The sequence below is a fragment of the Sciurus carolinensis genome, chromosome 5 (assembly GCF_902686445.1).
Source record: "Sciurus carolinensis chromosome 5, mSciCar1.2, whole genome shotgun sequence".
In the NCBI taxonomy this organism is placed as follows: Eukaryota; Metazoa; Chordata; class Mammalia; order Rodentia; family Sciuridae; genus Sciurus; species Sciurus carolinensis.
Genome location: NC_062217.1, coordinates 159709643 through 159733999, shown reverse-complemented (window position 1 = coordinate 159733999; position 24357 = coordinate 159709643). Strand labels below are relative to the sequence as shown.

The 24357-nt window shown below is 38.0% G+C and overlaps 1 protein-coding gene across 6 annotated transcripts in view; it reads right to left on the bottom strand.

Annotated features, from left to right (window-relative positions):
- Positions 1-24357, bottom strand: part of Vti1a (vesicle transport through interaction with t-SNAREs 1A) — a 343741-nt gene that overhangs the window by 192650 nt on the left and 126734 nt on the right. The window contains exon 7 of one of the 6 annotated variants that reach the window (XM_047551898.1): positions 20946-21876. The exons of 4 other annotated variants lie outside the window; for them this stretch is intronic. In XM_047551898.1, coding sequence (XP_047407854.1) covers positions 21737-21876 — 140 coding nt within the window. In that variant the 3' untranslated portion in view covers positions 20946-21736. Of the gene's footprint in view, positions 1-20945; positions 21877-24357 lie in introns of those variants that run through there. One more of the 6 variants, XM_047551901.1, reaches the window with a different exon arrangement.

The following is a 24357-nucleotide window of genomic DNA, read 5'->3' as shown; positions in this document are numbered from 1 at the left end:
CCCTGGCCTCTACCTGCTGAAGTCAGGTGACTGAAACAATGAAAAATGTTACTAATTTTGAATAGCCTCCTAGATTGAGAACTTGATGCCTAATCCTCTCCTTTTCAGATGGACAATATCTGCCCTTAAGATAAAGAACAAACCCAGAGATGGCTAAGATGGCTCCCTCTCTACCTCTGGGTGCACACTGCCAATTCTACCTTACCCCGGGCTCCAGGCATACTGTCCTCCAGTTCCTTGGTGTGCTATGCTCTTCCCTGTCCGAGGGCTTTTGGATGTTGCTCTTTCTGAGTGGACTCTTCTCATCGCCTGGCATGCCCCACCTGCTTTGCCTACTATACTCCTACACATCACAGATCACCTATCGAATATCACCTATTTGGGAATGTTTTACTGGCCCTCAGTTTAGGATTAAGATCCCTGTTACACACTTCAACAAACATCCTTCTTGACTTCAGTCAATCCATTTAATGGTTTAAAATGATACATTTTAGTGGTTATTTCCACCATTAGGCTTTAAAGTCCCTGAAGGGGTAGGGATGTCTGTTTGTTTACCACTCACTCACTTGGACCTAACAAGCATCTGTCACTTAGTAGGGGCTCTCAAACATTTGCTAAATTGATGAATCCAAAAAGTCACTGATGTGTGACTCATCCAATTAAGAAGAATGTGGCTGCTAGGAAAAACTAAACTGAAGATTCCCTCTATTATGTCCATCAGGACCTGAGGTACAAAAGAAATATTCCTAAATATAATTTATATAGCTTCTCTGCTGCCATGCATTCTCCAAATGGAAATCTCTTGAATCTGCTGTATTTCAGGCAAACCCTGCCCCTGCTAAACTACTATGACAATTGGTTCTTGCAAACAGTTTTCACTCAGGATGTTCAATAACTTCACATTAATACTAATATACATCTCCCAGAAAGCCAATATTGTGGACTGCCACACCATCTTATTGGAAATCCTTAACCTATTGCCAATATGAACTTTGGATAATTATAGATTTTTAAGTTTTTCAATTAATAAATTCAACAATGATCCTTTGGCCCCATATTCTGGAAATCTGAATTCCATTATCTGTATACTCCATCCGTTTCCATGGATCAATTATCAATATGATGCTATTTAAAAGCTACTTACCCATGCTGGTGGTGTGCTCAGGAAAAAAGCAAAAATATACCCACATACTTTTTGTCTCCACTCTCATCTGTGAAACTGACCTTGCTTTCTGCTGAGAACCTTGTCTCCTGCCACAAACCTCACAGTGTTTACAGTGTTGTGATTTCTCTCACACTGTGCCTTGTGACCAACAACCGACAACAGCCTCTTGGGTTGGCAGAACTTCACAAAATGACCAGGTCCATGAAGTCTCCATAAATCCTTCAATATGCTCAGCTGTCTCCATATAGATCTATCCATTCAAGTACATAGGAGCTTTTTTGAGTGTTCATTAGTTATCAGAATAAAGAAAAAATTTCTCCAAAAACTTCTTGCTGAATTTTTTTTGAGAATTCCCTTTTAAAAGCTAATTGCTTATAAGAGACTAACTTGGCCAACAAGCTACCCAGCATGAGGAAGCCACGGGTGGTCTTTTTGTTTTTCCCATAAACTTATGGTAAACCACAAAATAGTGAACCAAATATAAACTGGTGCTGTCTACACTTCCCCCCGCCCCATTCTCCTTTCAAAAAAAGAAAACCACCACCTTAGATGCCAAGGGCATGAGTCAATGACAGACTGTGAAGAAAGAAGAGAAGCACTTCAACATTTGATCAAGCTGGACAGTTGCTGTTCCTCACCTCTTAAAAGACCTAATGGCAAACTGCTTTGTAAGACTCAGGACCAAACTTGGCACAGGTACAAAATGTCAGCCAGGGCTGCCCATAATTCCCTGCTTTAAATAACACACTCAGGTGTTAACACATTTGGGCATATTTGAGTACATTTCCATGAGTAGAGTCAAAGTACTGGAACCTAAATGAGTTCCTTCCTTTGAAACCCATTTCTCTTTGTAAAAAGTTAAAATACCATGCACATACTTTCACCAAATGAAACATGGGTTTCTAGAGAGAGCTGAATGAGAAAAATGGAAGAGGAAGAAAAAAAAAAGAAACAACAAAAAAATGGTTAACAGGAGGCTGTTGGGTTTCCTAAGCACAGCAATATGAGCTTAATTGAGGCTGACGCATGACAGACTCGCATGTACGGTATCGCCTGGCTCTGACTGAAGCCGCTGACAGAGGGTAAATGGTGCATGGCAGTGGGGCTTGCCCTGGCCTGGCATGGCCACGTAGGGGCACAGAGCCTGTCAGGAGATAGCAGGAGGGCTAATGAAGGGCAGCCCTTGTTTTTAAAATTCTTCTCACTTAGTTTTGGATCAGACTCTACACCATGAAGCCTTCTCAACCTTTTAGTGCTCAGTTAAGGATATGTGACACCTATTTAAAAATTAATGCATTCTAATCAATTTAAAGTTAAACAGTGAAGAGTCTGCAAAAGAGGGGAGACAAAAAGGAAAAAAGGCAGAAAGAGGTGAGAAAAAAAGACCAAGAGAGAATGAGCTCTGTAGATACGGAGGGAAGAAGAAACATGGAGGGCATAAGAAACATGGCAGATGACGTATGTTGTTTCTGGACATCTTTGGAGAAGGAATTTTGTAAAGATTTTGATAAGAAGTCAAGGGAGAACAGAACACACTCTTTGTTATTTTTTTTTCCTAAAACACTTTTGCATACTCTCCCAGGAGTATAAAAATTCTAGGAACTAAAGGGTGAAAAGACGAATGTAAAAGGAAATTTGTATCATTTGGATAAAGCACATAATTGAAACCTTTTGAGACCCCCCCTCACCCTGCTCCATCAAAAACTGCAAGACTACTGTGTATCCCATCATTAAAACATTTTCTTTATTTATCCAATAGGGGCAGCCTTTCAAAATGACTGAATGAATATGTGTACCATGTAATATGTGTACCATGTATATGCTTTACTAGAAAGAAATCCCAAATATTTGCTTGTACTATTGAATAAGTGTTAATACTAAGGAAAAAAATTATCAATAGTTTTAAAAACATCCATTATATATAAAACAGAAAATAAAATAGCTGTTTTTCTACCTCACATCCACATTTGTGAAATGTTCAGCTTAGATGTAAACTACTTGGCAAAAACTGAGAACTAAGCGTCCAAATACCCAGGCCCAAGTATATGTAATCTATTTAATTTTTTCCTATTGTCAATATAGGAAAATGCTTCATTGCAAAAATTTTATTCACATATTAGATATCTGAACACTACACACATGAAACCCACATTTTATTGGTTGTTGTCTACCCAAGACTTCTTTTAAAAGGTGCTTGCCATTTTTAGTGTAACTAATGAAAAGGAGGAAGAAATCACTTTGGGTTAAGAGTATGAGGCCAAATTTATATTATGAAAACTCAGTGATACTGAACACTGTTGTCTGTTTCTATTGACCTTAACTGAAACCATGTTTACCTTTCTACATCTCTCTGAGGACAAATTTGTCTCTGACATGATCAGGTATCTGCTATTAGAATGTAAAAGCAGCTACATTTCTAATCACATGAAAATTCTAACACCTGAGTTTTCAAACTTAAATACAATGGTTTTTCTATTTTAAAAGAATTTGAGTATCTATAGGTTTGTACCCAAGAAAAGTAGCTTTTTGCTGGGAGTGGTGGTGCACATTTGTAATCCCAGTGGTTTGGGAGGCTGAGGCAAGAGGATCGCAAGTTCAAATTCAGCCTAAGCAACTTAGTAAAGTCCTAAGTAACTTAGAGAAATCCTGTATCAAACTATAAATAAATAAATAAATAAATAGGGCTGGGGATGTGGCTCAGTGGTAAAGCACCTCTGGGTTTAACCCCCAGTACCAAAAAAAAAAAAGCAAAGTTTTTTTTTAATAATTAACTTTCTCTACAAATGGGCTTTATCAAAGACAATAATCTGTCAGAGTTTAAAGTAAGTATAAGTCACTCCCATCCAGTCTCCAACAGATTTGGCTTTTAGATGACAAAGATACCATTTGGGGTACTGGTATTAAAAATTCAATGTTTTCTGGTGATATCATCTTGACTACTTCCAAGTAACTTGAAAAGCTTTCCGCTGAATCTCATATTATTCTTACAGCATGCATTGAGAAAGGTCATGCACAAGTAGATTTCATACAAATGACCAGAACAGGTTGCTAAATTACCAGGGAGTTTTCCAGGAATTTACCTACTAAAAACCTGGACACTCAATCCGAACCTCTAAATCTTTCATAGGTTACTTGCTCAATAGCTTGGTCCTGAACAATGAAGAGGAACAGTGCAGACAACAAAGCCCAGCAGATCCACAGCCTATTCTGTTCCCCTGCGCCTGACGAGACAGCAGGCTGAATTTGCAAGTCACTCCTAGAACCACTGGACATCAGCCAAAGCTGGTAACATCATTCCATTATTACTTCTTGTTGAAGATGGGTGTTTGTCAATGTCACCATGCTGGGACAGCTCCCATTACAAGTGGCTGGGACTAAAAACAGTTCTGGGTTTCTTGACAGTGAACATAAGGAAATTTAGGAGGCGGATTCATCCTCCCTATTAAGAAAATAGCAAAAGCCAGCCTGATGATAACTAACATTTTCTTTCTTTCTTTCTTTCTTTCTTTCTTTCTTTCTTTCTTTCTTTCTTTCTTTCTTCTTTCTCTCTCTCTCTCTCTCTCTCTCTCTCTCTCTCTCTCTCTCTTTCTCTCTCTCTCTCTCTCTCTCTCTCTCTCTCTCTCTCTCTCTTTCTCTCTCTCTCTCTCTCTCTCTCTCTTTCTTTTTGTTGGACAGTCCAGATGATCTAGATTCATCCTAAAATTCAGAGGAAGAATAGTTCTTACATAAGCATTTTGTCGTAAGTGCTGGGTGATAATCTACCGAACCAAGACATATCGACACAAATTTATTTTTCCTTTTGATTGAAATTACTTTACTCATTACATTATGAAATTAAAGTCAACTATTTAAAAGAAATTTGGGTAGGAAATAAAAATCAAACTGGACGACTTCAAAGTTCCTTTCTAAATCATGAATTCTTTGGCTTTATGCCACATTTTGCTTGGGAAATGCTTCTGAAAGGAAAGTGAGATTGTGAAGCTCCTGAGATTATTGATCTGGGAGGCTTTTACCTGGAGCAACATCAGCTAATCGATGGCCCCTTTAAAACTCTTAGAGATACTACGAGGGCTGTCCATGTTTTCAAGAGGCTTGGCCACAGTGTGGTCCCAAAAAGATGATCCTGAAAAGGAGATGACTAGAAAAGTGTACTTGCCACCATTCTCCCCAAACAATGATGGCTTTAAGTGGAAAAATATTTCAGTGTGCCTCATCTAAAATTTATGCTACATGTGTACTGTAAGTGCTTGTCTAGCACCTCCCAACCCTATATATTTTTGTGAATTCAGCATCTGTGTGAAATGTCTGGCTTTATTTTTCTTTTCTTGTGTGTTCACCACAACTTTTCTGTAAATATTTTACTTAAAAGTCAGGGTATAGGCAGAAGGCAGTGGTGCATGCTTGTAATCCCAGCTGTAAGTTTCAAGCCAGCCTGGGCAACTTAGCGAGACCCTGCCTTGAAATAAAATAGAAAGAGCTGGAGATGTAGTTCAGGGGTAGAGTGACTGGGCTCAATCCCCAGCATCACATGAAAGAAAAAGAATTAAGCCAGGGTGTAGCCTTTAAAAATGCCTGGGACTACTCTGCCATTACTCTGCAATGGTAAGGCTGTACTTCTCCATCTCGTCATGAGTGACATTCAGGGTCCCATTCAAGTGTGAACAGCTTAAGTGCTTCAGGATCTTCACTAGTGAGCTCTCTTCCACAGAGATTTGGAACTGTCCATGAGGTACTACTGAATCTGCCAAACAATACTCAGTGCATTTAACTCGCCAATATGAAGTTTGTGGGTTTTTTTTTTTTTTTTTTGGTGTTGTTGTTGTTGTTTTAATTGAGGGGTGCCGGTATAGTAGGGAAAGGTGCACACTAGGTAAGTGCTTAAAGCAATTTTATGACAACAAAGTATTAAGAAGAGAGCCCTTAAAGACAGAAACATGGCCTCTATGAAGAAGTAAAGACATAATTAAATTATTAAAGTCTATCATATTATTGATCTATCTATTCAATATTTACTGTCTATTGTACTCAGAGTATTTGATTGAAGGAGGGGATTTCAAAAATTAGAAAGATGTGATTCCTGTTCTCACATTAGTTTGGAGTTCTTTTCATCATTAGCATAGATGCAATTGTTTTAGTGTTTGCTGTGCTGGCATCAAACCCAGAGATGGTGCTTGCCAGCCAAGAGTTCTTCCACTGAGCTATACCCTAGACATAATTAATTTTGAAAACTATTTTAACAACCCTCCCCAAAAGTTTTTGTATATTTCTAATGATCTTGTTCTAAAGCTGAGGTTGCTTTCATTAATTTAATGGTTTTAAATGCTTGTTCAATATTACGTACTTCTTTTTCCTAGAATAAGTTATTTTAATGAATTTCCTTTCAAAGAGCAGAAATATATCTTATTACTTAATCCTTTTCCAAAGTATGCACGCAGGCAGCTTTTTGGCAGATTAAGCAGCATAGAATAAGAGGAACTTCTTAAAATTCACTGGTATTTAAATAAGATTCACTAGGTCTCTATCCTAACCACATATACCATAACCCCCCACCTTTTTTTCCTGAGATGGGGTCTCACTGTGTTGTCCAGGTGGCCTCAAACTCTTAGGCTCAAGCTATCCTCTGGTCTCATCTTCCCGAGTGGCTGGGACTACAGGCGTACACAACCACACCCAGCTTTGACCCATGTTTACTAGTGAACATTTTGTTAAAATGATTTTCTAAAGTACAAATATTTGAGGGTATAGCGAGTGCAAAAGTGTCCAAATCTCTTGGTAGGATAGCTACACTAGTAGATAAAAGCTAATTAAAAAGCTGAAGGAGTGAAAATCATCCTGATCACCCAACACCAGTTTGGAGCAACATGGCAGGAGGAGAACACAACAGAAGAGGTGTTAGAAGATTTTATTTTTCTGACCAAGAAAGTTCAGATACAGTGCATCAGAATGCTGTATCTTAAGAAAATCATTATCTTAAATGTTGAGATTCCAGTGAATAGAAAAGTTTTCAAATATTAAAATCTCTGTGGTAGGCTCTGACCTCAAAATAACAAGAAAATGGCAGGCGCTTATTTTTCCACATATAAAAATGACACTTATTGTAAGGTCATTATATAAAAGGCCCATTTCCCCTTCATAAAATAAATAATTATACCACTGATTCAATATATTTGCCAGCAGGTCTACATGTGGTTTCAGTGGTTATTTCAATGACCTAAATATAGAAAAGAACTAATACCTGCAAACTTAAAACTATGGTCCAAGTGGCCCATAGCTCTTGTGTATCATTTTTCCCTGGCAAATCATTTACTCAGCCTCCTCTAGAGCCCTGTAAGTGTTCTATTTATACATATAGCACTTTTCTGATCACATCCAGAGGAATGGGCATACTTTGTTTTAAACATTAAACAGTAGTTTTATGTATGCATTTAACTGCATTGCAATGACACGGGAGTCTACTGGAAGGATACCTTCATTAAGACATTCTAAGAAGGGTTAAAGTGAAAATTTTGGGGCCAGGTGGTACAGCACTCACCTAGCATGTGCAAGGCCCTAGGCTCAATCCCCAGCATCATGGTGGGTGGGAAAGAAGGAAAGTTTCAAGGAAGGAAGCCATGGGGTAAGTACTTGTTGTTACAGAAAGGTTTACTCTAGAGGGCTGTGGCAGTCAACCTGCAAGATGGTGCCCAGGGATTCCCCCTCCCCAGGGAAGCACACCCTATACAGACCCTCCCATCTGTATCAGGGTTGGTCTACATAATCAAAAGAGCACAGGGGAAGTAACGGCATGTCTAGAAGCAGCCTGGGATGCAGATGTGTGCTGAACAGTTCCAAGGGAAAGAGGTGTGTATAGCTCTACTGGGTCTGGAAGCAAAATACCTGGAGTTTCTAATTGTTTCCAATAATTTGAAAGTTCCAAAAAACACTCAGAGGCATGTCCATGGGCTGCAGGTAAACACATATAATACTTAGCAACCCTTTTATTCGGAAAGCTGGATTTTCTCTTTTCTTGAACCTTCAAATTACCAGTGAATAGTCACAGGCAATTCCCAATTGTTAAGTACTGTACCTGGTATGATGTTAGTTTAGCAACTCACTCTAACTATAGGGCTTGTGATTGAATAAATCTGTGAGTACTGCCCCAGTCCTATATTTGAATGTGAGAACATATGGAAAACATGATTGAAGACATGGTCCAGGGAGACCATGGAGAAGGCCCAGGAGAAGAATGACACTCAAAACTCCCAAGTTTTCCTAAGGAAGCTGTGCTTTTCAAACCAATTTGCATACTTTACCTGTTGAATGTTTTGATGCTTATAATTGATCAGATTTTCCTCTCTGGCCAATGAAATTTCACACCAAATTTATTATCTATCTTCTATCTATCTGTCTATCTATCTATCTATCTATCTATCTATCTATCTATCTATGTTTGTTTTGTTTTGTTTTGTTTTGCTACTGGGGATTGAATCAAGACACAACATTAAGCTACATCCCCAGCCCTTTTATTTTGAGACAGGGTCTTGCACTAAGTTGCTTAGGGCCTCACCAAGTTGCTGAGGCTGGTCTTGAACTAGCAATCCTCCTGCCTCTGTCTCCCAAGTTGCTGGGATTACAGGTGTGCATCACCACACCTGGATAATTCATTTCTAATTAATGAATAGGGCCTTAACGAGCATATTTCTGACTAACTTTAGTTTTTATTTTTCTCTTTGCCCTGATTTTTTCATATACTTGTTTTAATCTTAATGCGCCTTAGATTCTTTCTAGAAGCATGAGAAAGCAAAAATGTAGAGAAGAAGCTATAGAGTGAGTCAGAGGAACAAAGAATGGGATAAACAAAGATTTATTGAGAGTTTAGTTTAAAATTTATTGAGAGTTTAGTTTGTTTAAGTGTTGTTCCAGTCCTGTCCTTGTACAACCCTTGACATGCATCTTCTTAACAGCTCATGGAGTTGCCAAAAGCCCCATTTTATAAGCAAAGAAAAACGAAGTATAAAAAGGCTGAATAGCTTCCCTAAACTAACACAGCTAGTTGAGGAGACAATGCTCAGATTCAAAACCAGGCAGTTTGGCTCCAACAGCACCCACTGTGCAAAATTATCAAGTGGATTACAGAGTTTGGCCTCTGCCTGATAGAGTTCACTCTTATCCTCAAAGCAATAGCTAACCTCCAGAACTAACTAACTAACTAAATAATAATAATAAATAAAATAAAGAGTTTACTTCTTAAACATGTGGATCTGACACTGAGAGTCGCCATCCTAAATAATGGCACACTGGTCAACAGGGAAAGTTGCTCAGAGGCAAGAGTGAGCCCGCAGGGCTTTGCTAAACTGTGTGTTCAAGGGGGAAGAGTTCAGGGAGTCTGTGACTGTTCCGGGTGTTGTCATCCACCTGCACTGATGGCTTTTCTCCTTCACAGGTAACCACATACACAGCAATGCCTTCTGTGTCTGAGTGGGCTCAGGGATGGAGGATGAAGTGAGAGGCAGAGAGCTAGTGAAATGGGTGACAGGAAGCAATTCTTTGCTACTTACCTGGCTGGTCTGAAGAGGTAATGCCCCCATTTGACAGCCTGAGAAATCTGTGAGCATCTCATGTTAGGAGAAGGGACTGGAGAAATTCTCAGGACATGTTTTAAGATTCAAAGTAGAAGAAGTCGGTTTGAAGTAAAACAGTATTTAGTTCCCATGGTGGTGTGGGAAGCAGGAGAGGTATCTGAATGAGAAAAATTCTAGCTGGATGTGGTGGCAGCACACACCTGTAATCCCAGCAACTCAGGAGGCTGAGACCGGAGGATCACAAGTTTGAGGCCAGTCTCAGCAATTTAGGGAGACCCAGTTTCAAAATAAAAAATAAAAAGGACTGGGGGTGTGTAGCTCAGTGGCAGAGTGAGAAAGTACTGAGAAAGAGAAAAAGAAAAAGAAAAAAGAAAAATCCTGACAACAAAGAAAAGCACTATTAATACTGACAGGGTTAAAAACCAAAAACACAAAACAAAATAAAATTGAATAATGAATTCTTATACTCAGAAAGATAGACAATGAATGGCACTGGAAAATTAAACAAAACCCTCCATACCTCCATTATACATCAGTGGTCAAGAACAGCCCTGCAGCCTCAGGACCAAAAAGACTTCAGTGGGACAAGTATTCCTCTAAGCCTATGTGATATAGGAAACGGGTTCTTAATCTCATTACATTGTCAACAAGTTCCCCATTAATCAGTGTCCCAATTCTTCTGGGTCTAGCCTGTTATGCTTGAGATTAAATTCTACAAGGTTCAAATCAGCTTAAGCAAGTCATTTTCCCCTGGTATGGCTGAGTTTCACAGCACGGCAACGCTCCTGAGGCAGAAAAGAGCCTAATTAATTAGTAGAAGCCTGAAGAGAATGTATTCAACGTGTATTTAATGGATTAAAAATTTAAAAATACCTATTAATAAATATTTGAGACCCCAAATAACTATTTAGTTAAGATAAAGAATGTTATAATCATGTATTAGGTTTAAAAAACTTAAGCAGCACATTTATTTAGCAGGCTATTTAGATGATATTGTCAAGTAGTTCTATGTTGCCAAATGATTTTTTTAAAAAAATTGATCTTAGATATGTTTCTATAAAGGTCTTTCTCTAAAGCCACATCTATCATGAAAAATCACCCAAATAAGTGTTTACAAAATTAACATAAATATTGAGGTGAACTAGCTTGAACTCTGCTGTTTCTCTGTTTTGACATTTCAACCACCATTTCCCAGCATATGCATCCCTTATAAACATATGTTAGCATCTACTTCTGAAAGGCTGCCTGAGCTTAAACACTCTTAATTGTGAAGTCCATCCGAATGTCTTATAAATCCATTGGTTCCAATGTTTCCATGTTAAAAACACAGACTAAAAATTTGAGTTTCACATTTACTTGAGGCATTTTAGAATTTATCATCAAAGACATCAAAACTACTTTAGCAGGGTGGGGTTGTGGCTCAGTGGTAGAGTGCTTACCCAGCATGTGTGAGGCATTGGGTTCAATCCTCAGCACCGCATAAAAGAATAAACAAATAAAGGCTAATTCACAATAAAGGGTGGATAGGGAAGAGTAGAGTTACTTTATATTAGGTAGAGGGGAGTGAAGGCAGGGAAGGGGTATGGGGGAAGGAATGATACTAGAGTGAAACAGACATTACCTCATGTACATGTATGACTGCATGACCGATGTCATCCTGCAATATGTATAATCAGAAAACTGAAAGATTATAGTCCATTTATATATCATCTATCAAAATGTATAAATGCATTGTACTGTCATATACAACTAATTAGAACAAATAAAATAAAATAAATTAAAAATTAAAAAAATAAAGGTACTGTGTCCATCTATAACTAAAAATATTTTTAAAAAAAACTACTTTAGGATTTAAATGGTTTGCTTTGATAAGTTTCCACCTTCCTTTATTTTTGAAGTCAATATTGTTTAAGCCCTGCATGGTTCAGTTCAATTTTGTCAAACTTTTGTACATCAACTGCTCATTTTCAGCAACGTTCAGGGTATGCTCCTTGCCATTTGTGGGCCTGCATAAGCAAAAGATTCCAGGAAAAAAAATTCATTCATTCATTCAGTGAATATAAAGTCCCAGGCACTGGGCAAGGTTGAGTTAGAAGATGAAGATGACCTAGCTCTGGCTATACTTACTCTTAATTAGGAAAAGAATATATTAGAACTAATGATTTAATTTTTACTTGATAGTCTAGTGTTCATGCTAAGTTTAGAAATACATTAAAAAGTGTCTCCTATGAAAAGCGTCTTTTTTTATAGCAACTACATGGTTGAGGTGAGGAACTAAGGCCTGCATCTTTTCAGTGCCTCCCATTCTTAATGGACTTTAATCCCAGCACTCAGAAAAATATGGCCTGGATGTTCACATGTCTTCTTAAGAATTTTTGGAAATGCATTGTTTTAATCTGTATTTGAATAGCCTCAGTCCACCAAAGGACCCTAGTTGTGATCATCTATGTTATCTCAAAATCTAAATCCAATTTCAGATGTGTTTATTCAGCTCCCAAAGTCCTTCAGAAACAATACCCCTAAAAACGATAAAATGTGGACCATAGCTGATAACTGATAGTGGGACCTTGTGGCACTGGCCACTTCTCTTTTCTTGCCTTACTATCAACATCTGACATACAGAATCCTTGTACCATGATGGAACAGGAATTGAATTCTATTGCACACCAGTTCAAAGGTCAAGGGTTATGCTCTGATGAGGCATAGAACAACGAATACATGACTGCTTACCAGAGAAACAGTAAATAATGTCAACAATCATGGAGCTCCTGGTTAGCACCAAATAAACAGAGCAAATACATTTATAAAATTTTCCTATAGAAATAGATGTTTAAATTGAAAAAAATACAGTAAATGGCTTTTGAGTCAGAATTTTAGCCTAGAACTTTCTGAATATTAACAAAATTGTTTATGCATAGCAGACATGCCAACTGGTTTTTATTGAACTTCAATATTTACTGTCATTGGGGCATTATTGACTCTGGTTTCTCTTTAGTCAATATTTTCCTTCAGAAAAGCACCTTGGACTTTTCTGCCTTTGTACCTTTGTTTAAGTAGTTCCCCTTACCCAGAATACCTTTTCCTTAAGTTTCACAAATCTAAATACTACTTGCTGTCCAAAACCCAGACTTAACTTCACCTCCCCACCATTCCCTCCAGCAAAGGTTCCCCTAATCCTTGCCACTGGATATGAGAGGCTGCTTTGAATCCCTCTAGAACTCCTTCTGCAACAGGGTTACAGTAGTCAGCATCTACTACAAGCTATACTTGTCAGCCAACATTTATTGAATTTCATCTCCTTTATTAGATTATAAATGTCTTGAGGGCAAGCAAAGGATTGTACTTTATTCATTTTTGCATTTTCAAAGGTTTAGCATGAGGAACTGCACATAGCAGATGGAAGATTTTTAAGTACACATTTATGTATGAGTGATTGCAAATAATGAATAAAACTCACCAATATTAATTTTAAAACATCTGTATGATTTGTTCATTCATTCACTCATGAATTTTTGAACTTTCACTTTTTGTACCAGGTACAGTTTTAGGCATTAGAGACTGAGTACAGAACAAATAGACCTGATCTTATAGACTGTAAGGTCAGCTGGTGTCAAGTACAGGGTAAGGAGAGAATGAAAGAGACACTAGTTTAGGTAGAACAGTTAGGAAAGAGCTTTCTGAGGATGCCACCCCTGAATGATGCAGTAAGCCATGTGCAGATGTGGGAAAAGAGCTTCTGGCAGAGGAAGGAGCAAGTTCAGAGATCTAGGGGCAAAGTTGGGCTGGGCATTTCAGGGGGACAGATAAAGAAGACTGGTGGGAATTATGGTTAGAGGGATAAGTAGTCAGATAATGGAAGATCTCATGGTCCACAGTAAAGATTGGATTTTTATGCTATGTATGATGAAACGTCATTGGACAGTTCTGATTGGAGGGTAGTTGATCCAATTTATGCTCTCAAAGCATTATTTGAGCTATTATTAAGAATAAAAAGGACTGTACTGGGGGCACTCATGAAAGAGAGAGCAATTAGAAGGCTGGTACAGCACCCAGGGTGGAGGATCAGAGTTGTAACAGGGTGGTAGAAAGCAGTGGTTCAATTTGAATGTTCCTCTAAAGAGGATAGATTGGCTGTAAGAAATCCAAGATGGTGCCAAGGTTTAGGTCTGAGCAAGTAAATGGAAGGTGATACCGCTAACTGAGATGGAGGACACTGGAGGAAGAGTGGAGAGTGGGGAAAGCAGCAGTTCTGGGCATAGTAACTATGCCCAGCATCCAAGTCCACATGTTGAGTAGGCAGCTAGACAGGTCTAAAGCTGGAGATATAAACTTGAGATTTATAAGGTTAAGACTAACTAGTAAACTATGAAGCCCACTTACAATGCATTAAAGCATACTATATTTTAAAAATAAAGTTACTTTCATACCAACAGTGATGTTGCCTATCATACCATTGGTGACCCTAATCCCAGGGGCATAAATATGCATGCACATTTTGGGTAAATTTTAATCATAAAAAGGAATAAAGTATATTCTACTATGAATTTTTCAGCAAATAGTCATGTGCGAGAACATGAATGTTTAATTTCAACATCACCTCTGCCACTGAGTGTCAGTTACATTATGAGTCTGTGATTTCTTCTGGAAATCCCAAATGCAGTCAAGTTTCCCATGTAACTGAAAATACTACCTCCCTACTATGTAGCTATCCTCTTTATCCCTCATCCCTACTCCTAAGCTGTACTGCACAAAATCTTTGAAGAAAAAAATATATTTTATACTATCCTGATCAGCTTTGTGTTTCAGTCAATGTAAAAGCCAGCCCAATATAGGCACCTATTTCCTATATGTCATATGTACCTGTAATAAAGGAAGATCTGGGAGACTTGATAAATCATCATATTTTCCCCCATGACAATATAATTATCTAGTCCTATCCAGTTCTACAACTCCCCAAAGATTATTTTTAAGTGAGGCTGTCAACAACAACAACATCAGCAACATCATCGTCATCAACAAAATGAGTGGACACTGCCTGTCCCAACAGTGATGGGCCAACCCAGAAGCACAATCCTAACATGATCAGTGCAAGGAAGGAACTAAAAGATGAGGAGAGAATACAGTCACAGGTGACCAGAGGGCAGGACGGTAGCAGCAGCTTCCTCACTGATGGTATCTTCAGCCTCTCTATGTTAAGACTTTCTGTATTTCATTCTTGGACCAACAAATCTTTTTGAAACGCTGCTATTTCCTATTGCTGTGGTGACAAATTACCACAAATTTCATGGCTTAAAACAACACAAATGTTTTCTCATTTCTCATTTTCACAGGTAGGAAGTCTGAAATAGGTCTTACTGGGCTAAAATCAAGTGGTTGCTCAGGCTGCATTCCTTTTGGATGCTTCTATGGCAGACTATTTCCTTGCCTGTTCAGGTATCTCCAGAGTCACCCGTGTTCCTTGGCTCAGGGTTCCTTCCTCTATCCTTAAAAATGAATAGCACGGAATCTTCAAATCTCTTTCTTTGTCTGATCTCTGCTTCTACTGCCACCTTTCCTCTGATTCTGACACTCTTGCTATTTTTCCCCTTGGGTGCTAGGAATTAAACCCGGGGGTGCTTTACCACTGAGCTACACCCCCAGCCCTTTTTATTTATTATTTTGAGATATGGTCTTGCTAAATTGCTGAGGCTGGCCTCAAACTTGCAATCCTCCTGCTTCAGTCTCCCAAGTCATTGGGATTATAGGCATGTGCCACCATGCCTGGCTTGCTTTTGTTTTATAAGGTTCCTGTGACTACACTGGGACCACCCAGATAATCCAGGATGATCTTCCCATCTCAAGGTCAAACAATCACATCTGCAAATCTTTTTTACCACAGAGGTAGAATATTCACAGGTTCCAGGGATTTGGATGTTGACATCTTTGAGGGAGGGATACATTATTCTATGGAACACACGGTTTTCAAACATTTCATTTTCAGAAATGGTTTGTGACATGGTAATTGATGACTAAGGCTCTGTGGGGTCAGACAGTCTTGGACTTAAAAGTCTGCTTCATCACACACCAGCTATGTGCCCTTGGACACAGTTTTTACTTATTTTTTTCCTTTCTCTAATCCTTAGTTTCTGATTCTATAAAATGAGGATAATAATAGTATTTACTTTATAGATAATGAATGCAAAACATGCCATGAAATCTGTTTTAAAGATTACTGAGTTGCCCTCTATGTGTCAGGCCTTCTGTTGGAATATAATCATACTTTTCAGTACAGCAAGTCTCTGATACTGAAGGTTTTCTATAAAAGCTTTCTCCTTTCAAAATTAATACTGTCAAAATGGCCATACTACTAAAATATACATTGAATCAATATACAGATTCAATGCAAACCTCATAATACCAATGATGTTCTTCACAGAACTAGAAAAACATTTCTAAAATTCATTGCAAGAATAAAAGAGAATAGTCAAAGCAATCCTAAGCCAAAAAAAAAAAAAAAAAAAAAAAAAAGCAATGCTGGAGGCATCACAGTACCTGATTTCAAATTATACTGCAGAGTTACAGTAACAAAAACTGCATGGTACTGGCATAAAAACAGACGCAGAGACCAATGGCACAGAATAGAAGACACAGAGACAAACCCACTCATCTACAGTCATCTAATCCTTGAGAAAGGTGCCAAAAACATACACTGAAGAAAATACAGACTTTATAACAAATGGTTCTGGGAAAACTGGTTATCCATATATAGAAGAATGAATCTAGATCCTTTTCTCTGACCCTGCACAAAAATCAAGTAAAAATGAATCAAAGACCTAGGAATTAGACCAAAAACTATGCAACTCCTAGAAGAAAACAGATCAATACTCCAACATAGAGACAAAGGAAACAACCTTCTCAATAGGACCCTTAAAGTTCAGGAAATAATGCCAAGAGTTAACATATGGGATGGCATCAAATTAGAAGTTTGCACAGCAAGGGAAACAATTAAGAATGTGGGAGAAATTCTTTGCTAGTTATTCTTCTGACCAAGGATTAATATCCAGAAAATACAAAGAACTCAACAAACTTCCCAAACAAATAATCCAATTAATCATGGCAGTCATCAAGAATACGAATAATGATAAATGCTGGAGAGGATGTGGAGAAAAAGGAACACTTTTACACTGTTTGTGAAATTATAAATTAGTACAACCACTATGGAATTTACTGTGGAGGTTCCTCAAAAGGTTGGGCATGGAACTACCATATGACCCAGCTATCCCACTCCTCAGTATTCATCCTAAAGAACTAAAGTCATCATACTACAGTGATACAAGCATGCCCATGGTTATAGCAGCATAATTCACAAAAGCCAAACTATGAAGAAGCCTAGGTGTCCAACACCAGATGAATGTATAAAGAAAATGTGTTGTATATATACATAGTGGAGTTTTATTCAGTCATCAAGAAGAATGAAATTATGTCATTTGCAGAAAAATGATGGAATTTGAGACTGTTAAGAAATAATGGTTTAGTATAATAATATATAATGTTTGATAGCTCATAAAGTAGCTCATTATTTATAACTACATAAATAATGTTAAGTGAAATGTAAGTTAAACTCAGAAAGTCAAGGTTGTATGTTTTCTCTCATGTGGAAGCTAGAGAGGAAAAAGGAAAAGAAAGGTGGGGAAGGGGGAGGGTCTCATGAAAACCAAAGGGGACTCAGTAGAGCAGAGGAAAGAGACCACTAGAGGAAGGAGGGGGGGGGACAGGGGAATGACATTGGCTAAATTATATTGTTATCCTGTGTGCATTATGATATGTAACAAGTCCCACCATTATGCTCAACTATCATGCACCAATAAAAAAATAGGGGGAAAAAGCCTCCTTCAATGCTTGACTGCCCACTCATTTGGCTTTCATCATACATTGCTCTGTTCTGATATTAACTTCTCACACATATATGCCCTGACTACACTGTACCAGAAGATCCAAGAGGGCAAGATCTTCCCTAAGTCTTGCCTCGATTTCAAAATGAATAAAAACAAGTGAGTCCAATCTGCTTACAACCTCTCCCTCCAACTTCACTGAGAGGCTCAACCTACTGGCCAGTTTTCTCTGTCCTAATATCTTCTTAGCCCAATCAGGCCCTTCCCTGTGGCTTGTTTCCTACCTCACTCCAACCTTTCCTCTTCCCAAATCCTTCTCTCCCAGCAGCCTCTCATTTCAGGCCTTTTGACAGTTCAAATCTTGGCTTTCAACAGTGGCCCTGGCGTCTTATTTTTCTCACTTCTTTTTCTCAGGGAAGATTCTGGAACAGTGACTGTTGCTCTAGGTCCAGACCAACAAAACACAAAGAGTGACTGGTATGGAGAATACTGACTGGAGTGCCAAATGAGGGAAGGAACAGATTAGAATCTTACTGCAACGTGGCTTCTTGTTATTATTACTGAATCAGTTATGATATAGATTGGATCTTTCCCCTCAAAAAGAAAACCACATCACAAAAGCAAAGTGTGGGAAAACTGGATAAGCCCAATTCACACATGAATATATAGCAGGTCTTCCTTTACACACCAGCATTACCCAGGAGTCCTACAGCATATAGAAAATCAATCATGAGTCCAGGTTATTTAAAAGAAAGGAATCTTTTCCATCTGACACCTAATGGTGGCAGCAATAATACAAAATCAGCTTTTAAAATTGTTTCTCCATTGTTCTCCATTATTTGGGCCTTTGATGTACCCTTCATCATGAGCTATCAAAGCAAAGCAATGCATCCAAGGTAGGGAGCACCTCTAATGAAGGAAGCATTAAAAGGTCAAGCTTTCCCCCATTACCTTTGTCTTCTTTGCAAATAGTTTTAAAGGTCATTTTAAAAATAGCCCACAAGGCTACACAGGCCTCTAAATATTTAAATAACACAATAGTTTATTTTTACATAGTGTTCTAAATGCACATCACAGAATGCTTCACAGAAATGTCAGTCAAAGGCTAAAGAGTAGAAAGATAGTTGTGAGGAGTAAAAGAGGAAAAACAATGACAAGATGGTAAGAAGGAGCTCCTTCAATACATGGTCCAGAAACTCACTCCTGAGTGACAATCTAACCATATGTTTTAGGTAATCAGAGAGCCCCATAAAGAAGACAGCCCAAAATGAAGTTCACGGAACTTACTGGAAGAAAACGGACTCAAAAATGATCCTGGACCTTTAAATGCTAGTCTGATATTGTCACTCTGAAAAAAGGAAGCACATGAAATCACTTTTATTTTTTTGAGCATTTACTATGTGCCAGGTCCTGTGTTCACTATTTTCTATGACATCTCATTTAGCATTCACAGATAGGATTTTACTTTTAGTATTTATAGACCAAGAAATAGGGCCAAGAGAGGCTTAATAAATTCCCTAAGACAAGTTAGTCAGGAGGGAGTCCAGACTCAGATCTGTCCGGTTCTCAAGCCTCCAGCTCAAGTTCACTTCAGAGAATGAGAAACATAAAACAACCCAGTAAGTAAGCTATAAAATCATAATGGAATTAGAAGAAAAACATTAGTTTGTTTCTAGTCGAAGGCTTTTCTGAGCATAAATCCAAAGGGAAAACTATAAGAAAAGAAAGACTGAATCACAGTAAATTAAAAAAAAAATGTCAATTGATTCTTGAAGAACAGAAGAAAAGGTCCACTGACAAACCTGAAAGGAGAATGTCACAACATGAAGAGCAATGGTTACTCAGAAGAGCACTCAGCATCACCAAGAGGAAAACAAACAAGTTAATAGAATAAAGAAGAAATAAACAAAAGCATCACAACAATTAATAAACCTAAGAGAAAGTATCAGCCTTATTTAGGATAGAGAAATGTAACAAAAACCAATATCATACTTTCTGTTCAGTGTGAGCAAAAATTTAGGGAAAGGGAAATCAAATTATTATGTTTTCTTTGAAGGACAATTTTGTATGATATATCAAAAAAATCTTGAAAATATTCATGTTCTTTGCTCAGCAATTCCACTTTAAGGAATCATCAACAGATAACCAGAAATTTATGAAATAATTATGAACAAGTATCTGCATTACAATATTAAAAGAGTCTTAAAAAATTAGAATGTTCAATAATGGGCATTATAATAGTTAATAAAGGATTTTACTAAATAAATTTATGGTACATTCACAGAATAGTTATAGATAGTCATTAATGTTTTTCAAAGTACTTGATAATATGCAAGAGTATTCATACTATATTAATTTTTTAATGCAATCTTTTAAAAAAAAGATACACATTTCAGGGGTTGCAAACTTAAATGCTTATACAGGACGATAACAAATGTGTGGAATGAAGTTTAAAAAAACAGAGACCTAGGGGTGTGTACAAATAAGTCCACACATGTTTAGAAAGGTTGGTGTGACAAGTAAGTTTTTATATTCTTTGTGTTTTTCCATTTCTCTTAAATTTTCTAGATTAAAAAACCTTTATTTTTATAATGAAAAATCTAATAATCTAATAAATAATATGAGATAGGAAAAGGGGGGGAGTTAGGGAGGGATAGAGAGAGAGAGTGAGTGACAGTGAGAGAGAGAGAGAGAGAGAGAGAGAGAGAGAGAGAGAGAGAGAGAGAGAGAGAGAGAGAGATATTAGATAGAACCAGTCACGGCCTGGGTTGACACAGAACCACTGACGCCAACACACTCTGAAGAGGCTCCTGACTGATTGTAGAGCTCTCTGTTGGAGGGGACCTCACTGCCTTCACTTCACAGCCCTGTCTGTCTTTCGGTCACTGATTATAAAAACACATAGAAAGGCTAAAGCACTGGTTTCCAGTCTTCACTGGCATCATGAGTAGCTGGGAAGTTTAAAATAAAGTCAATGCCTACACACCACCCTTGGAGATTCTGATTCAATTGTTCTGGGACAGAACCCAAACATCACTTATATTTAAAAGCTGCTTGGCTGACTCTAATGTTAAACAAGGTTTGGAAATTACTGGTTTAACTTAAACTCTTGAGTGTAGCTTAATTTTACCTCTCACTGTACCCTTTAGGAAGATGGAGAAGATCATCTTTACTTTTGGAATAAGATGCCTGTATATCTTCCTAATATCCATTTTAAAGTATTATTGTGCATTCTCTCTTTTAAACTGGATACTCTCAATTGCAATTGTCTTTCTTCAGATAACACATAGTCCACCATTTAATACTCTTGAGTATAAGCTTTTATAACACCATATTCCTATCCTTTGTGGCACTGGACACAAGCCTCGTTTTCCTTTTTTCTGCAGGTTTACTTGATAAATATCTTCCTTTCCTCCAATGAACTGAGATCTATTAGGGTAAGAACAACATTGTTTTATTTGCCATATATCCCCATAATTTGTGATTGCATAAATGTATATGAGTACAACATTTAACAATTTTTAGATTATCTGATGATGAAATTCAGAATGCAATATTTATGGAATGGGGCACCTTCTGTATGGAAAGCACTACATCAAGTAATGTGTGAATACAAACCTCAGCACAGACAGATTGCAGGAGCTGTGATTGAGTGGGGGAGAGACGAATACAAATAGGTAACCACAGCACAAGGTCTAATGAAGAAGCGGCACTTCAGGGGCCTGGTGGTATCAGCAGATGGAGGAGTGATTTTTTGCAGAAGCCTTTATGGAAGCAATATCATTTGAGGTCGGTATGGAGGATGAATAGATGGTGGTTGCCAGAAAGGGTGGAGAAAGGGGGTTATAGACCAATGCGCTTAGTCCCTGTGGCTGCTGTAACCAATGACCACAAACTTCATGGCCTTAAACAACACACATTTACTACCTCACCATTCTGGAGGTGAGAAGTCTGGTGTGCATTGCTGCTTCCTTTATCTGGGTCTTATGAGGCTGGAATCAAGGACCTCCCTGTGTTGTTACTTCTGAAGGTTTGGGGATGGATCCACTTCTAAACTTATTTAATGGTCAAACTCAGTTCCTTGAGGATGTAGGACTGAGATTTCTGTTTCCCTGTTGCTTGCCAGTCCGAGGCTTCTCTCAGCATTTGAGGTATCTGCATGCCTTATCACTTTGTCTTCTCCATTTCTGAACTAGCAATGGTATGTTGAGTCTTTCTCGGGTTTCATATTTCTCCACTCCTTCTGCTGAATCTCTTCTGCCTCCAGCCAGAGGAAATTCTGCACATTAAAGGATTCATGTGATCAAATTAGGCCCATTTGATTAATTGAAGAAAATCTCCCTATCTTAAGGTCTGTTACCTTAATTACATCTACAAAGTTGATTTTGCTGTGTGATATAAAAATATATGCAGGTTCCAGGAATTAATCAGGGGATTTTGCTAACTGTGCTCAGTAGCTTTAGGACAGCCAGCACGATATGGTTGGAGCACAGACTTGGGGGACTTAGGGGAGAAGCTTGAGACCCCTGAACTTGCAACCTAAGATGTCTGGATTTTATCTTGCTAGCAAGAGGGAATAAAGACTCTGAGAAGGTAAATCTCACACACGAAGAAATACAAATTGTTTTAGAAAGTCACCCTGTGGAACACAGTCTGAACAGTCAATAGGAGGACCATTTCCTGTGCTTTACCCACTGTGCTCCTACCAAGGTAGCCCACAGCAGAATCATCCTAGACAACACGACTTCTTCCTTGAGTGGTGGCTATCTTACTACACTCTAATTATCATCCTGGATAACTCTTCTGTTCTTGTTTTCAGTTTGGTCTAAACATACACACACACACACACACACACACACACACACACACACAAAGACAAGATCTTATGTATGCAATCACTATTCTGTTTTCTTCTTTAAACCATTTTTTGACTCACTAAATATACATTTCCATTATTATCTGTGAGTAATAAAACCTGTTTAACATCAACTCATCAACATATAAACTTTTGTATGGCTACCAACTTTCACCTCTTGCTAAATATCAGGAAGTATAGTCAGGACTCAAAACATCCCTAATAGAGATTAGGGCAGAAACATCTGGGTGGAAGAGTAAGTTATGTTCAGTTACTGAGCTCACATTCTGAGTACAAAAATATTGTGTCATGAAAACTAGAAATCTGCACTTAAATAGCACCCTAACATTAAGGTTTGGCCCTTCAAACCCTGTACACATTAAATCTATAAAAAGGAAGAAAACTATAAATCATCATCTTTAAGGAAATGCACATTGCAATTCTCATGAAATAAATTCAGGCTTTCTTAGTACAAAATTTTTTCTTGTCTGACTTAATACTTGTGTGTGTAGTAATCAATGTCCTTGTCAGGAATTTAAGATTCTGATGTCAGACTACTGGCTTAACTCCCTGTTCTATTTTCTATTAGTTTTACCTTCAGCAAATTACTAATGTCTTAGTGGTCTCCTTGTTGTAAATGGTGATAATAAAGTACCTATTCTCAAGGGCTGGTGTGAGGACCTATGATGTGTTGCACACTTGCAACAGGGTCTGCACACTGTGCATGCTTGACAAGTGTTAGCTATTAATATAGCTATTGTTTTTAGATGTGTCAGATGTTATTCTCTGCAATTCATTTCCCTTCTCCCTGTCCCCCCACCCTTTGCCCCACTTATTAAGAGGAAAGAAGTTTTAGTTTTATGGAGACACATTAGTGTCCAGACACAAGAAAAAACCAACAGTTGTCTTAGAAATAAAGATCTTCAAGATTTGTACCTCCAGTGTACATACTGGATAAAAGAAAAGCAGGAGCAGCAAAGGATTGAACTATATAGAGAAAGTCGTGATAGAAAATAACACTGATAGGGCTGGGGAGATAGCTCAGTCGGTAGAGTGCTTGCCTTGCAAGCACAAGGCCCTGGTTTCAATCCCCAGCACCACAAAAAAAAAAAAAAAAAAAAAAAAAGAATAAAAAAAAAAAGAAAAAGAAAATAACACTGAAGCTTTTAACTGAAGTAAATACCTCCATCCCTGCTGAAAACTCTGCTCTACAAGTAAGTCAAGGTGTGGCGAGAGGTAAGAAAGCTGGACAAGGCCTGGAATGAAGGAGCAACATGATTAAACTGACTCACGACACAGTGATGACGCGCAAGGATGTTAATGCTACAGGTACGAGACAGCGGTGGACACACGTCATGCTTCATTAAAGGCCCACACAAGGACAGCCTTGGTGAGGGATAAGGCCTTGTGGACCTAACAAAACCCACCTTTCCTACAGTACTATTCCCAGCTACTTGCCACCTACAGCTCTGAGACTCAGGACAGAGCCTGCCTTCAAACCATTTGGAGGGAGATACAGCCCGTCCTTTCTGTTCTTGGTTTCTAAAAGGGTATTATCATTCATTTCAAAAGAAAATACATGAAGTGCCAAATCAAACAGAGAGACCTAATTTTCAAACGTGCCATGATATATTATTTTCAGGCTTCACAGAATAAATTCAAACATTCAACAAGTAGTACTTCCTATGAATACACAACCCTGATGAGATTTATTATATTTACTGCTTTTCGTGTTGACTTGTTTTAGAAGTTAGTCATTTTCAGGTCATTTTTTTAAAAAAAAATCTTCGTAATGATATAGCCTAAATTATAACTATTTTAGACAATCTAGAAAAACAAACTGTATTTTATTGCTTTTCGCTCTAGGCCACTCATATTTCCTTATACACTGCTGTTGTTTTCTAT